Here is a 15,055-nt window from a genome sequence, read left to right as displayed (position 1 = left end):
AGCCTGCTGACTGATTACTGCAAAAACTAGAAGATGATTCCTCCCACCAAGGAAAGAAAATTGCAAATAGAAACTAGGTTATAGCAGTACAAAGACAACATAGCAAAACATTATCTAAAAAGACTAATTAAACAACACCAAATACTTTATGCTAGTTTTAATCCTCAAAATTTCTCAAATGGTGCTTGCCTTTTCAGATGAGAAAACTAAATGACTAAGATTTAATAATCACAAGTGCATGACCTAGTTTCCAGTCCAGTGCCCAATCTACTACAATATTTTGTCTCTCTTGCTGAAGTAGAGCTCACTAATTAAAGGGGGAAAAAATGTGTGCACTCATACTCATTACATAGTTCTGAAGTAAGACAAAGCAAGCTTCAATCGTATGTTTAAAGATTCGTGATGTGTACCTCAAAGCAAACCAGAAAGGGTGTCTGTTAGTCACACACCCTGTTTAAATTGCTAGTGGAGCATTATGACAACTAAACTACTACTTTCCTATATTCATCTCTTCTTCTTACCTGTGTTTTACCCACTACATCCTTACTACAGAATAAAGTTAGAAGACTCAGTAACTATAGAACCAGAAGAACGTTATTTCTTGCCATAAACTACACAGAAGTAAGTAGTTCAGGAAATCACATCAGTTTGAAGGGTGTGTTTCTTTATTCTACAGATTTTTTTTTTTGCCGCTAAGAATTACACCTCAGAAGGAAGCACTCGCTTTTTATTTTCTACTTTGAGTTTATCCATGTACTCCAAGAAGCACGAGAGCTCTGTACCTCAAACAGCCTGGCAGGAGAGCAGAGGCTCCAGTTTCACACAGACTCCTGACCTGGAACACTTTTGCTCTTCTGGCAAACGCAAGGCCAGTGGCTACAAGACACAGACAGATGGGTTATGTTTCCCCAGATAAGATGCAAAGTGAGATGTTCTACTTTTCCTGAGCTTTGATAAAGTGTTCCTTTCAAGCACCTGCTCAGGGTGTGTGGTGAAAGCCACCTTTGATGCAGAAAAAAAGCAGTACCGTGAGTAAGACACCTTTTCTGACACTTGTTTACACACACTCACCTACATTTATTTATTTATTCTCACCTACAATCGATGTATTTAGTTCAACCACTGCAGTGTTCTAAATGTAAGAATTTGTATGCTCTATACAAAGTAAAAAAAAAATTCATTATTATCAAGCTATTTTAAGGGCCATTCCTTATTTCTTTACCTGACCCTTCACTGACCTAATAAATAGACAGCCATGCCAAATCCCCTATCACATGAGCAAGAGGAAGGCTTTATCCAGCCTTTGCTTAGAGAAAGCAATGCAATTGGTAAGCCTCATCCTTAGAGAATCTGGCATGAAATCTTGTCTTAACAAAAAGCAACAACACAAAAAAAGATACACCACACTCTTCTTATGCTCTCCTAAGACTATAAAAATTGTACGCCTTAAAGACATAAATTTGTATGCCTTAAAAGACAAACAGCAGATGTCTTCATGTCTAGATCTCTGTTAAAAATTATATTGCCTCAAGCTTGTTGTTACACATAAACTATGCATAGAAAGAATACACCAAAGTTCACTGACTTCATGAATAGATGTTTGTTGCACACAAACTAGTGAATTTTTTCAAAGAACTTCAGCAAATACCCTGTGCAGAGGAAAAGCTTTGAAGCATAGCAGGGAACCAGCTCTCCTTCACCAGGCCTGAAAGCTTTAGATGAAGTCTGTAAAATGACATCTACACTCAGCAGCAGCCTGAAAAAACAAGGACCCCGGTGAGAAGAAGGTGGAAAGGGGGCGTCACTGAGCTTCAAAACGCTCCCGGGATAGAGGCGACTTGAAACATCCCAAGATGGAGTTGTGTTGGAATCAGAAGGACAACTGTCCCACTTGGGCTCCAGATAAGAGCAAGGTAAGAATTTCAGAGAAACCTTGGGAATGAAGATGTCAAGCAGTCACCTAAAACGTATGATCTGAGGAAGACTGAAAGGCCTGGGCAGAGAGAGTAACGAACTGCTGCAAGATCTCACTCCTGCAGAAGGTTCAAGAGCCTGAATCCCAATCCCCGGCAGAAGGCTCTCCATTCTTCCCCCAGCACTTGCTCCTAGGACGTGACTTTTAACAATGGCTTATGCCTGGGCAAAACCAAAGCTACGTAAACCTAAGGACCTTAAGGAATCACTCCAACTACTGCTACAGCACAAAATCAAGAGTTTGAAATGTATTTTCATAGTAACTTCCATTTGCCTATAAATAGCAGCAGATAAATTTACCTTTCAATAGTCAGTATCTTGCAATCCAACAAGGATTTTATTCTATATATTTATCATGGACTAAAACTGCTGAACATGTCAGTATTAGGGTTCAATATTCTGTACTTGAAAGAATCTTAAAATGTTTTTTTCAGCTATTGAATTACTCTTCTACTTTACATAAAGAAACTCAGTTGTAATTTTAACATGTTTTAACAATGGCAAAAAGGTCCTACAAAATCTTGAGAAGTCCTTTTTAAGAGTTTTAGAACCATATACTTAATCAGCCATCAGCTGGTGAAGTACTGCATTTTAACACCTCACATTTTTAACCGAAGTTTATTAACTAGACAGTAGTCTCTTCAGATCTTAAGCAAAGACAGAGTGGAGAAGTGTGTGTGTAAGAAGCAAAGATGCAGGAGCACCATCAATACCTTCAAAAAGGCATCCAACTCACACAACCAGGCTTCCTCTGCTTCAGGTGCACTGCTCCTGTCCAGCCCCTCCAAAAAAACATCATACAGGACTTGAAGAGATGCAAGCCAAATCAAACCAACATTAAGCACTTCACAGACTCAGATATTCATTTTACTTTAGCAATACAGTGTTCTTCTATTCTGACTTCTACCTGTAACTATTGAGCTCTTTTGTACTATTTAGGTAAAGAGGCTTTACTGCCTCTTTCGCAAATACACCTCCACACATAAATCTGCTTTCTAAAGTCAGGTATCTGGAGGAAGAAATCCAATACGTCAGCTAGACATTAGTACTGAAAATGTTATAACATGCTTCATAATCACCACTATGCACTCATCTCCACGACAGATTCAAGGCAAATATTTTTTTTTAAGTCATTAGTAAAAGCCAAAATTATTTTTGCCTTTGTGGAAAAGGGAATGATGTATTTCATAACAATTCTTGTTCTTCTCTTGCAAAGCAGTGATTCTGTACTATCCAATCTCCATGCCAAAAGCAAACTTGAAAGTGTATCACTCATGGGGGACAAGAGGAAGAAAGCTAAACTGTGATATCCCATCTGAACTGGATGCCAAAATCATTTAATATGTCATAGCGCCTACTCTGTTCCAAAGATACACACAATTCATCATAAGACAGATGAATCTAAAATACTAACACAAGACTGAGTTTATTTAAGCAAAGTTACATTGAATCAAAGGTATCTGTAATTTTTCAAACCACTTGTAGGGATATTTATTTTATGAATGCACAAAAAGAAGAGGCAGAACAGTGACATTGCTGCTCTATGCCTCATTTACATTTCAAGAGCAAAACAGTGATGAATTGGCTTTCTGAACTCTTATACCAGACGAGTACATCCTGACGTATTTCTACATCTTTGGCTGAAAGCCGTAAGTATTCAAAGCATAAGAGAATTATGATGCTTTTTTTTTCAGTCCTACATTATGTATTCTTTATGTACATAAAAAGTGTTTACTCCACATGTCCTCCACTTCCTCTACATTGTAAACAACCTCAAGTCCTGCACAGAGTATTATGTTTCACACAGGAACAGGCACTAACAGTACCGAAGTAAACTACAGACACTGATTTCAACAGAAAGTACACAGTGCCTGCAAGAACTGCCTCCAGGGTGCCCTGTGACCTCCTTCTTCTAAGTCAGGATTTTTGCTTCCTGAATTATGCAACAAATTATATTAGCAAAGCTTAAGCTTTGATAACACCAAAACTTGTTTTCTTATGCATGCAACTCAGGGGTTTTTTTAATTAACTCCTAAAAAAAAAACCTATACTGAGGAATATGCATAAAATAATTCTCCTACAAAATTAATTGAGCTATGTTTTTAACAGAAACACATTTAGCTTTCTCCACAGCATTTTTTTCCTCTGAAATCACCCAAAGATTTGGACTATTTATGAGATACTATAATATTCATCATTTTAGATAAAATTAGACTAGTCTCAGAAAGGTCGGACTAGCCAAAAACATTTATCTTGCACACTGAATGAATATTTCAATGTTTCCTTCTATGTGGGCTGCTAGGAATCAAGTTTTGGAAGTCTGTGGAAGTTAGAGGCGCTCAAACTCTCCAAGTGAAAAAGGGGTTTGTTTTTTTTAAAGGATTAATGCACCAGTGCTAATTTCATGCCAGTTTTGCAGCAGCTTCCCCTCTTGCATCCCTCTACCATTAATTTACTCTCAGCTTACACTACTAAAACTAGTATCAGAATCAGGTCCTTAGTCCTTTCTCTAATATGACCCTACACAAATTTATCATCCTCATAAAAGCCATGAGCTTATTTGTGATTATGGTCCAATCTAGACTCCCCATGGCTGTGTATCATGGCAGTCCCGGCTCCTGGAGGTGTCAGTAATGTACATCACACTGACAATCCTTCGAGGCAGTCTTAAAATTCCTACTATCTTGCTGCATGTCATGAAATCATGAAAATTAGTCAAAATGATAACCCAACACATTATAACTACACAGCAATTTTCTTACTTCTCTGAAAGTATACCATTATTCTACTATTGGCTCTAGGGAAAAAAAAAAGGAAGTATTTCTAAAATGTAAATTCATGGAGTTTCAATATGCTTGACAGCAATCATTTACTTCTCAATTAAAGGTATAATGCTACTTATAAAACTGCTATTGAGGGGGAGAAAGGGGAGGGTAAAGACAAGTGTGACCGACATAAAAGTTCAATCTATGCAGGCTACATAGGGCGAATATTAACAAAAACGATTCAACTATATTTCGACACTTTCTTAAAGTAACTATTAGATGGTTTCCCCTACCTTGCTTGACTTCATCCGTGACTTTGATTTTTTTTGAAGATGAACAGACATACAGCACATTCCACAGAGAGCTTCCACAGTTGCAATTTCAGAACCACAAGTCAACTCATCGTTATTGAGAACAGGACACCCACAATAAATATCATGTCTTAATATGTCAATTGGGTAAGGTAGATTTCTCATGTCTGCAAGCCCTGCTAGGAAGCAGTGCTGCTGACTGTGCATGATACCTTTCTCCATGAATGATTAGGCAGCATATTCTAGTGTCAAGCCAAATTCATCCTCCACCTCTGCCTAGAAACCGTCAGCATCTTTATTTAAAGATTTGAATTCCTATGTCAGGTAAAACATTGGAAGCACCAAAGCCTTTGCCTGGTCTCTGACAAGTTAATGTGTAGTCTTGCTACTTCTACCTGTCCATTAGGAAGTTTATTCCAAGTCCCACCTATCCCAGTTTTGCAGACACACGGCTACTGTTTCAAGTTTGTCTGCAGCTTTGCTGTACAAAACTTTGGCTACCACATATTACAAACTGGTAATCCTACAACATTTTATTGCCTTTTTCCTATACCAGATTTAGTTCCTTGATGTTGTGTTAAACCAGACAATGGAGATAATTACTGCAAAACTATTCCCAGTCATGGGCCTGGCCTGCACTGCCCTGGCACAAAATAAAGAGAAAGCCCCTCTGTGAAAGAGGAGGACATTCAAACAAAGCTTAACTAATGGCCTACTACTGTCAAACTGTATTACTGTTTTGAATCATGGCAAAGGAGAGAGTCAGAAAAATTCAGAGAAGATGAAGAGGCCTAGAAGCGTCAGCCAGAGCCCCAGTGACGCAGCACCTCACCGGACAGCGCACACACAACGCCAGGTGTTACAACATCTGGTTTGTGCTAGCAGAGACATAGCCTCTGCGCCCACTTCTACAGAAGCTAACTCTATGGATGGTCACAGGGTGTGTTCCCAAAACTGGCACCTTTCCTAGTTACATGATAGCTTTGGATCTCACAAAACTTCCCGCTGAAGACAGACAATCCCCTATGCTCAGAAGCTGTAAGACTGAGCCTTCCTCCAACGATGGCCTCGGTAACTTCACTGGAAGTCTTTTTAAAGTAAGTTCACGAATCACCATCTTTTTAACAGAAGATCATGTGTGTATACCAGTGTGATCAAACACAGTACTATTCATTAAATCCAAGGGATCCTTAATTCATACCCATTTACAATCTAATTAATTGATGCTTGAAATGTCTCAGTGCTACAGTGATATCACAGCAACCACACAAAGAAAAATACACACAATTCTTCAAATTCAGTTCCATGCACTAAAGCCTTGCTGGTAGGCATGTACGTGCATCTCTGGGTCAGAAGTCCACATGTACTTGTCTCAGTGGGACAGGCTTAACTCAGTGCTGCATGAAGACAAAGAATGCATAAAGATGAATGGACATCCATTACTCCCCAGCTGGTACTTAACAGGTAGCAGGTCCTTCCTGACACTGCACCTGTGCACAGCAAATGGAACTGGTCTGCTCTTTTTTTTTTTCAAAGCATCCCACCCTGTCCAACATTATCATGGGGGGGGGGGGGAGAAAACGAAAAAAAAACAAACAAAAAAAAACCCAAAACCCACTAGAGGTTTCAGAACATGTTAAATGTCCCACTCCTATTAATGCTCACAGAAGACAATTTCTTCTTTCTTTGTTTCAGGTACATGGGAGTGAACAGACTACCCTGTGCATCTCATTACATAGGCACACGAACCCAACAATGTTCTTATTTCTGTTCTTTTCCCCCCTTTCCATGCTACTCTTCCAGCCACAATGGGCCACAGAGCTCTCAGGCAACCACTGTACATTTGCTTCAGCCAGGAGAGCCCAAAGGACACCTTACAAGAGCTCTTCAGATTTGCAGGGAGCACAAACCACTTGCTACTGTGGCTGAAATCTCAGAATCACGTCCTCCAGCAAATGATGCTTTTGACATCTCTTCGAAACAGCTGCTCCACTGTAAAATTCTCTAATATAAACTGGAAAAACCTAATTGAAGGACCTAATTGAAGAGTATTAATACTCTATTTCAGACCTCCATCAGTAACGTATTTAGCACAACGGCAGTGGGCCACTTAGCCATCAGAGCCTGGAGCAATGAGACCTTCGGCGCGAAACCCTGCATCAACCCCTGCGGGCCTGGGCTACAGCAGCCACGAGTGAGTCATGCGCCGAACACACAGCTCACCTGGGCAGGCAAGGAAGGAAAGGGAAAGGCATGACAAAGCAAAGATGGCACATTTTAACTTGGGGTCACAGGTTAATAAGAAACATTGCTGTCACACACATTTCACTTCCTCCTCCCCTCAAAGAGGGAAGAAGGTCAGGGGGAGGGAAGCTTGTGCCTTCTACGGCTGCAACTTCTTTCTTTTTCAGAGGCAGCTTGATACAAGAGACTGATTCAGCAGAATCGGATATATAAAGGGAAGAATGCAAAATAAGAACTTCTGTACTCTGAGATATGCTTTCTGCAGAAAGCACAAATATTCTCTACAGTTTATTTTACCTAGAGAGAAGTACAATTTCTCAGTGAGCTCTTATCCTACTTATTGTCAGCATCCATCAATAAAATTAAAAAAACAACACCCAAGTTCTGTGGCCAGCATCTCTATAAAACCTAGTGTAGAAAAGCACATTTAACCCATTCTAAATACACAAATCCTGTTTGCAAGGTGCTCTGTGCCAGGATTAATGTTTCTATTCAAGTAGCATTTATAACCAGTGGGCGTAGGATTCCTCAGTCTAAAGAAAAAATGTCAACTTGGTTTGTGTTCAGTTACTGAAGTTCACAAGAAAATTACACAACTGAAAAGTGTTTTTAATGCCTGAAACAGCTTCACAGCAAAACACTTCTAGGTTTCAGCTTCTTGTGACAACTCTTACCACTATTCAGTTGCTATTACTGCTATATAGCCTACTACATAACTTCTTCTCGTTCATTTTATTTGCTTTCAATTCAAGTCACAGAACTTTGTTCCCAACTCGCTGTCTCAGCACTCTTTTTCATAAATGCAAGCAAAGAACTGGAGGCCAACAGGAAGAAAAGAATGTAACACCAACCGCAGCAACTTACCTACTAGGTCAGGAACAAAGTGGTAGGAGGCAGTGAACGCTGCAAGCTGTATACATAAAACAGAGGATGATGGTAAAATAATCTGATTGAAATACTTTGTGCTTTTCCCAAGACTTTTTTCTTAGTAATAGTATGCAGGACAAACTTGCCTTAAAGTAAGAAAGGTGGAAAAAAGCACGGAATTAATTTTTTAAGCCCCTTCACACATACTGTAAATAAAGGCACTCATATAAAAAAACATCCTGCATCACAACTCCTCCCTCACACCTCAAGAAGGTGATTTCAAGAAGGGAGAATCCACTGGCAATGTGACAACCTCCTCACCCAGCCCTATGGTACCCACCGGTGAGCTCACGCCCTTGCCCAAAACCCAAGCGTACAACGTAGCTGCAGCTCTGCCAGTCTGCAGCTTATGGTCCTGATTGTTAAAGAGCAAACAGCTCTGGTATGAACCAATCTTACACTTGAAGAACCTCCTATTTTAGGTTGCCGTTCCACAGAACAGCAACTCCAATGTCGGAGACCCCAGTAATAGACCAAAAAAGCAATGCTCCCCAAACACACGAGCAAAATACAAGTTCACTCTAAAAGGTTTCAAAGACCAGATGATTTGCTTTTTGTGCTAGCACAATCACTATACCATTTACTCTTGTGAAAGACCAGAAAAATAGCATGTGCCTATCCCTATCAAGATCAGAACTGCTCTGCTAGGTGATCTGATGGGGATAAGAACTGGGAAATATTACTGTTAAAAACTACAAAGTTGTAAAGGGCAAAAAGTTTATAGGAAAAGAGGAGGTAGAAGACAGTGAGAGTGACCAGCAACTATACCCCAAAAAAATTTCCTCAAATTATACCTTTACTTTCCCATGGAGCTGACCATCTTCCAATCTAAAAGACGCTATCATACCTACTACCACTTAACATGAAATCATCCCTTGCAATATCAAGTAACCTCCAGAAAACCTGTTTTACAAATTAATATAGATACTTCTAATACGCCATTTTAAGGAGTGTTGTCCTCCTCCATCCCCAGATTCATCAGTTTCCTTCCCGAATGTCTATCTACAGCTAAGGCAAAACCAACACTCAGTGAGCACTGGCCACTCCAGAGGAGCCAGCCAAAGTACACACAAGTTTAAGATGTGAAAATATGAACATTACCAATGGAAGGAAAAAAGACTTCTACTGCTTGGTATTTGATAAAGGTATTTGATAAAGGAATAGATTTATTTAGAGGAGCTTCTTAAATGTTTCTTCTCTTTTACCCATCAGATAGAGAAAATCTGACTGGAATGCTTCTGATTTTTTACTGAGGTCTGAGTTTTCTGAGGCCTATTACAGGGTCACCAACAAATAGCGAAGTCGTAAGACCTTTTTTATATGTCACCCACACCAATCACAGGATTGTACTTTCTCAAAATCAAATTTTAGTGAAGCAACTAACTGTATATAGAACAAAAGATATCTGTATTTCACAAGCATTCTCCTCCCACTGTCTGAAACGTAGGGGCAAAATGGGAAGTCCATGCTTCTCTCTAGCTCAGATAACGATTTCAATTAAATTTAAAAGAAAAAAAAGTTTACAATTGTTTTTTAGTAAATTAGTACACATAGCATGTGTAATCTGATAGGAAAGACAAGCATTCATATCTTAATAACCCCCTAATAAACTGCTCATTCCCTCAGCCTGGAACTGATTATTCTGACAAAGTATCACTAGAGGCATCCTTTGCTCTTTTACTCCTCCTGAGGGGTCCAGTTTGGCCACTGTCAGAAATAAGACGTTGGGATAAATGGACCTTTGATCTGTTCCAGTATGGTTCTTGTATAGTAAATCCCATAGTGAGTCAATGGACTGACAGCCAACTTCAGCCAACAACTAATGTCACTGCTTAGCTGAGAACCTACTAAGATCCAGGGGCATCACGAACAGGAGGTGGTAAGGATAAAACATCAATGACATTGCAGGTGGGATTGAGATTGGGAGCTCTCAGATATTCAGCAGCCCCATCAGTCAGTCTGTTCTGAAATTCTCCAGTGCTTTAGTGCAACTTGAATAAAGGGAAAGAAAAAAGAGGGACCAACAGTTTAGAAGCACACTACACTCAGCAATGATGATAGCACTCAGTCAGAGGAGAGAGGTTGAAATTAAGCAGCTGGGGAGGGGAGAGAGCCCCCCAGCACTTAGATTTAATAGAATCACTTATTTCCTGCTCGCTGAATCGCTCTGCAAGAATACGAAAGCAGCCTGGAAGCAAAGCACTCCTCCAATGGCAAAGTTTCTCAATCAGGGAAGTGTTTAGACTTGGCAACTAATACAGGCTATTGGAAAAGTTTGGTATTGAAATACGTGTTTGCATATCTTCACATCGAGATTCTGAATGTAAGCAGCTTATGGGAAGCTATGGTTTGTTTAAACAATATTAAAAGGTAAAAAAATTAAAGACGAGATGAAAGTTTAGTGTTAAATGATTTGTGTGCTTTAAAATCGCAAACTCGTACATTGAATAAAGCATAAACGAGATTTATAGTAGTAGAGCAAATTACTTGCACACTTCTGCAACTCATCAGCTTAAAGATCATACAATTCACAGCCAAAGGTTTCTAATGCAATCTATTTCAGTGAAAAGAAGTGAAACTGTGTTTGTTTTCCTTGTAATTGCTATTTACAATGTGTTTAGTTGCCTGAGGGAAAAAAAAGACAATTACCAAAAAGGTTCTAAATACACTTTTAAACACTATGGACCTAAAATGTCAGATGATAAACTGAATTGTGATTAGTGTCCACAGACTTGGACACGTGTCCTCGAGTAATTAAACTCAGTGTGTTACAATCCGCTGTTCCTCATGATTTTTGATGCATCACTGCTCCTGAGATGGGGCAAACCACTGAGTGACCTTGTAAAAGCAGCAATGGTTTCATATGTAGGCAAAATGCCCCAGCATGGGGGGGGACAACAAAACACAAAACCACCAAACGTTTTTATTAAGCTTTTCCTCAGTGAAGTTTGTACATGTTTGTGAATTACTTACAAAGTAAAACATAAAAGATTTAAGAATTACATTGCCTAGGGCTTCAGCATACTTCAGTGCTCAGTGTGTTCTGGAAATTTTGCTGTCTAGGTAGAAGTAGAGGGCAACTGGAAAAGAAGAAATTTGGGTGTTTACCCTGGCATTCCCACAGCCCCTTCTCTCACCTCTTGCCAGCCATCAAGGTTAAGTATAAAAAGCGATGTAGGCACTGAGTGTGCAGAAATCTAGCTTTGTTGTTGGATGAGTGGGGCACTAAATGGAGATAGGTATTTAAAAAAAAAAAAAAATATCCAGCTCCTTATTTCTTCTTACATCTGTTTTTAAAGATGTCCAAGTATAAATGGTTCCCTGTAAAATTTTCCTTTCAACTGGTCTGAGAAAAGGAATGCATTATTTGAGGACACAAGCCCCAAGCTTCCACATATTGCAGCATACTTCAGCTTTACCTGCTTGACAGGCCAGCTGTCTTGGCTCAAGAGACCCTGAAAACATAATTTGTCTTATTTTTCTACGAGTCACTGCTGGATACCACTACTCAGTACTTACAGTCTACTTTTGCCAAGTATATGCAAATAGGACTATTAAAACCGGCACTGTATCCAAAAGAAAGTGCTGATACCGAGGAATTGCAGCTCTTAGAGAGGGCCCAGGAGATAGCAGAAAGTTCTGGCACTTCTGCAGAACTGCAAACAATCCCTGTACTTTAGAATCATTAAAGGAGATATTTTATCTACTTCAAATTGAATTCTCTGCAATCTGATGCTTGTTTAACAGCCTTGGCAATAGAAAGTGAACTGGGAGTACCAGCTCCCATGCATGCAGGCAGGCCACAAGCTATCAAACTGGCAACCATGTTGCCAGTCCTCAACTATTTGATTTTATTGCCCATATATATATATATATATGAAGGGGTGTGCGTGTGTATATGCCTGTGTGTGTATATATATAGTAGGGTGTAATACAGCCACACCCACCAAAAATCACCTGTCTCAGTCAGAAAATTGGCTTACCCATTCTTCACTAGACCAGGGCCAGACTCTCCTCACAGGCATAAAGACCAGATTTTTCAGCTGACCTTTTCTAACACTGAACTCTGCGTTAGCCGAGTAGACGCAGCTGGTAATGAACAACTACTTTCTCCTGCTTCTCTGCTGTACGGTTCATATGTGCTATGCCACAGCTGAGGGGGAAGGGAAGAATAAAGCCTAAGCCAGGAAATCAAGCAAGACCCTTCCTCTTTAGCACCTCAGCTGCAGGTATGCCGTTCAGAGGCAAGATGTACAACGTTTGAGGGGAAAAAGGCAGCAATGAGCCTGCTTTGCCTCTGACTGCCCTTTATTCAACACATTTTAGAATAAGCCCCATTTTACTTCTTAAAACAAGGTGGGTTTTTTGTTGGGTTGGCTTTCCTGGTTATTCTGAATCAGATTTTTTCCACGAATACTGCAGCTGCTTAAAAGCAACCCCAAGCAAAACAGCCTCTCCTTGGTTTCTTCTTGGGAGTTTTATATTTTGGTTAATTTTCCTTTCACCTGACCTCAGGAGACCTTCTCAGGCCTACACACACACAGACGTAAGACAGCCTCTGAGGAAACTCTGTAGTCAAGCACCAGGACTAATAAAAGCACTATTCATCTAACTAATATATGGAGCTTTTACTGATGAGTCAACCTATCCAGTAAAACTAGAGACATAGTTTTTTTCAATTTATACAACTCAGCAAGAAGTAAAATGACTGCATGTACATTCTAATGCAGAGGTGCAAGTCAGAGCACCTAAAAGTAACGTGCAAGAACAAAGCTGGGGCTAAGGACTTAGGACTAAGGCTTCATGTACTTGGTGTGGTTTATCATTTACCTTTGACTTTACCCATTTTTCATTTTGACAGCAAATCCAGGGCCTGTCACGCCAATGAAGTATTTTACTCTCTGAACTTTGCATCTTTATCAGAGCTGTGCAAACACTTACTTACTCAGCTTTATTTTCTCCAGATTAGTTTAACATGTTGAGAAAGTTTTATCAAGCTGAATTACCGTTCTTAAGCAAATTAGAGATGCGTCAAAAAGGTTTTGCAGTGCTACGGCATCCCGTAAAAGCTGACTGCATTCACTGATGCGGAGCAGGGGGGAAACTGGAGTTGAATTTTACAGCTGCAAGTGGAATAATGGTGATAAAATGCCTTTTCCACCTGCCAGGGGATAAAACGTAGGACAGCACGAACAGCCAGGCTTGCCCGCAGGAAACAAGGTGGGGCAGCCGTGGGAAAGAGGGCTGGAAAAGAAGGAGGGTACCGGGAAAAGACAGACACGGCAGCGGGAACTCGCATCAGAGCGGCGTAACTTTCAGCAGCATCCTCCCCAGGCTGCTGCTGCTGCTTCTCTTCTCTGGAAGATACAGAGGGGATGGCGCCGCTGCCCGCGGCGGGCTCCGCGCCCCGGAGCCGAGGCTGGTGGGGCGGGGGCGGACACGGCGCTCGCCGCCGCCCGCGGGCCCCCCGCCGCCCCGAAGGAAGAGGAAGCGCCGCCCGGCCCGCAGGAAGTACCGCTGCCCCGCGCCCGCCGCCCCACCGGCGTCCCCGGCCCGGCGGCCGCTACGCGGGGGCGGGCCGGGCGCTCCCCCAGGCGCTGCGCCGCGACAGGTGGTGGCGGCGAGAGGCGGCCCGGCTCCCCCCGCCGCCGCGGGGCCCGGCTCCGGCTCCGCAGGCGGCGTCCAGCCGCGGCAGGTTTCTCCGTCCCCCGCGGGCGGGCGGGGGGCCGGGGCGAGAGAGGGGGATCCCGCTCTCGGCGCCCAGCGACCCGGGCCGCTGCGGCGCACCTGCCCCGCCCGCCCATACCTTGTTGAGGTGGGGGTCGCGGAGCACCTCGTAGCCCCTCTTCATGGTGACCTGCAGGGGCCGGCCGGCGTCCCGGCTCTCGGCTGCCTTCCCTGCTTGCATGGCGAGGCGAGGCTCACTGCCGTCAGGTCGCTGCGGGAGCGGAGGCGAAGCGTCGGCTCCTCCTGCTGAGGTGACCGCCCGGCGGGGTGGGATGATCCTACCGGGAGGGAGGGGGCAGAGCCGCGGCAAGGCGCCGCCGCCGGGAGGGGGGTCACCGGGGCGCCGCCGCCGCTGAGTCACCGGCAGCTCCGCGCACACCCAGCGGGCGGGCGGGCGCCCAGGTGCGAAGGAGGGAAGGGCGGGGGGCGGGCTGGGGGGTGCGGGCCTGCAGCCCTCCCCGCGCCCGGGAGTCCCCGGCGGTGCGGCCTCGCCCCGGGCCCGGCGTTTGCAAGGGGTTTAGACCGCCCTCTCTTTTACCGCTTCAGAGAGCCCTTCCAGATCGCTCCGTGCCCGTTAGAAACAGGCTGGTCTCCAGTCACCTGCTGAGGGGAAACCGCACCAGCGGTTCTCCCTCGTCACACTGGGGTTTACCCAGGACCTGGCGTTACCCAGTGCAGGGAACACAACCACATCACGCTGACAATCATTACGTTGTGATACATACAGCTCATGGACCTGCGAGCCCGGGCACAGGCACTCGGGTGGGACCCTGCGCCAGGCTCAATCCCCTGGACTCGCCACATGCAGAAGCCGGGCCTGTGTGCTTTAATAACAGTCAGGTTTCACTTTCCTTCTACGATTAAATGACTATGAAATCCAACCTTTCCTGAAGCGATGGGCTGCATAGCTTTGTACAGTCAGGAGCATGTGTTTGATGTAATTAGCTTTGGGTTGGGGGTGGGGGGAGCAGTGTGTGGCTTCAGCTGTGCTGTTTGGGGTTACGTCTGGTCGGGATGGAGAGTATTAGGGCAGAGCAGGTGTTCAGCTGGTTTGTACCACTATCCCGAACATTTGTTTGCAGTATGTTCTGAAATTGTTTGCATACA

General features: G+C 42.9%; 1 protein-coding gene across 1 annotated transcript in view; it reads right to left on the bottom strand.

The window, feature by feature from the left end:
* ME1 (malic enzyme 1) overlaps positions 1-14,189 on the bottom strand; it is a 188,230-nt gene extending 174,041 nt beyond the window's left edge. Inside the window, exon 1 of the mRNA XM_050893552.1 lies at positions 14,028-14,189. Coding sequence (XP_050749509.1) covers positions 14,028-14,129 — 102 coding nt within the window. The 5' untranslated portion in view covers positions 14,130-14,189. The remainder of the gene's footprint in view (positions 1-14,027) is intronic.
* Between the last annotated feature and the right edge of the window lie 866 nt (positions 14,190-15,055).

The sequence above is a fragment of the Gymnogyps californianus genome, chromosome 3, assembly GCF_018139145.2.
Source record: "Gymnogyps californianus isolate 813 chromosome 3, ASM1813914v2, whole genome shotgun sequence".
NCBI lineage: Eukaryota > Metazoa > Chordata > Aves > Accipitriformes > Cathartidae > Gymnogyps > Gymnogyps californianus.
Note: the sequence above shows the minus strand (reverse complement) of the source record. Positions and strands in the feature narration are given on the sequence as shown.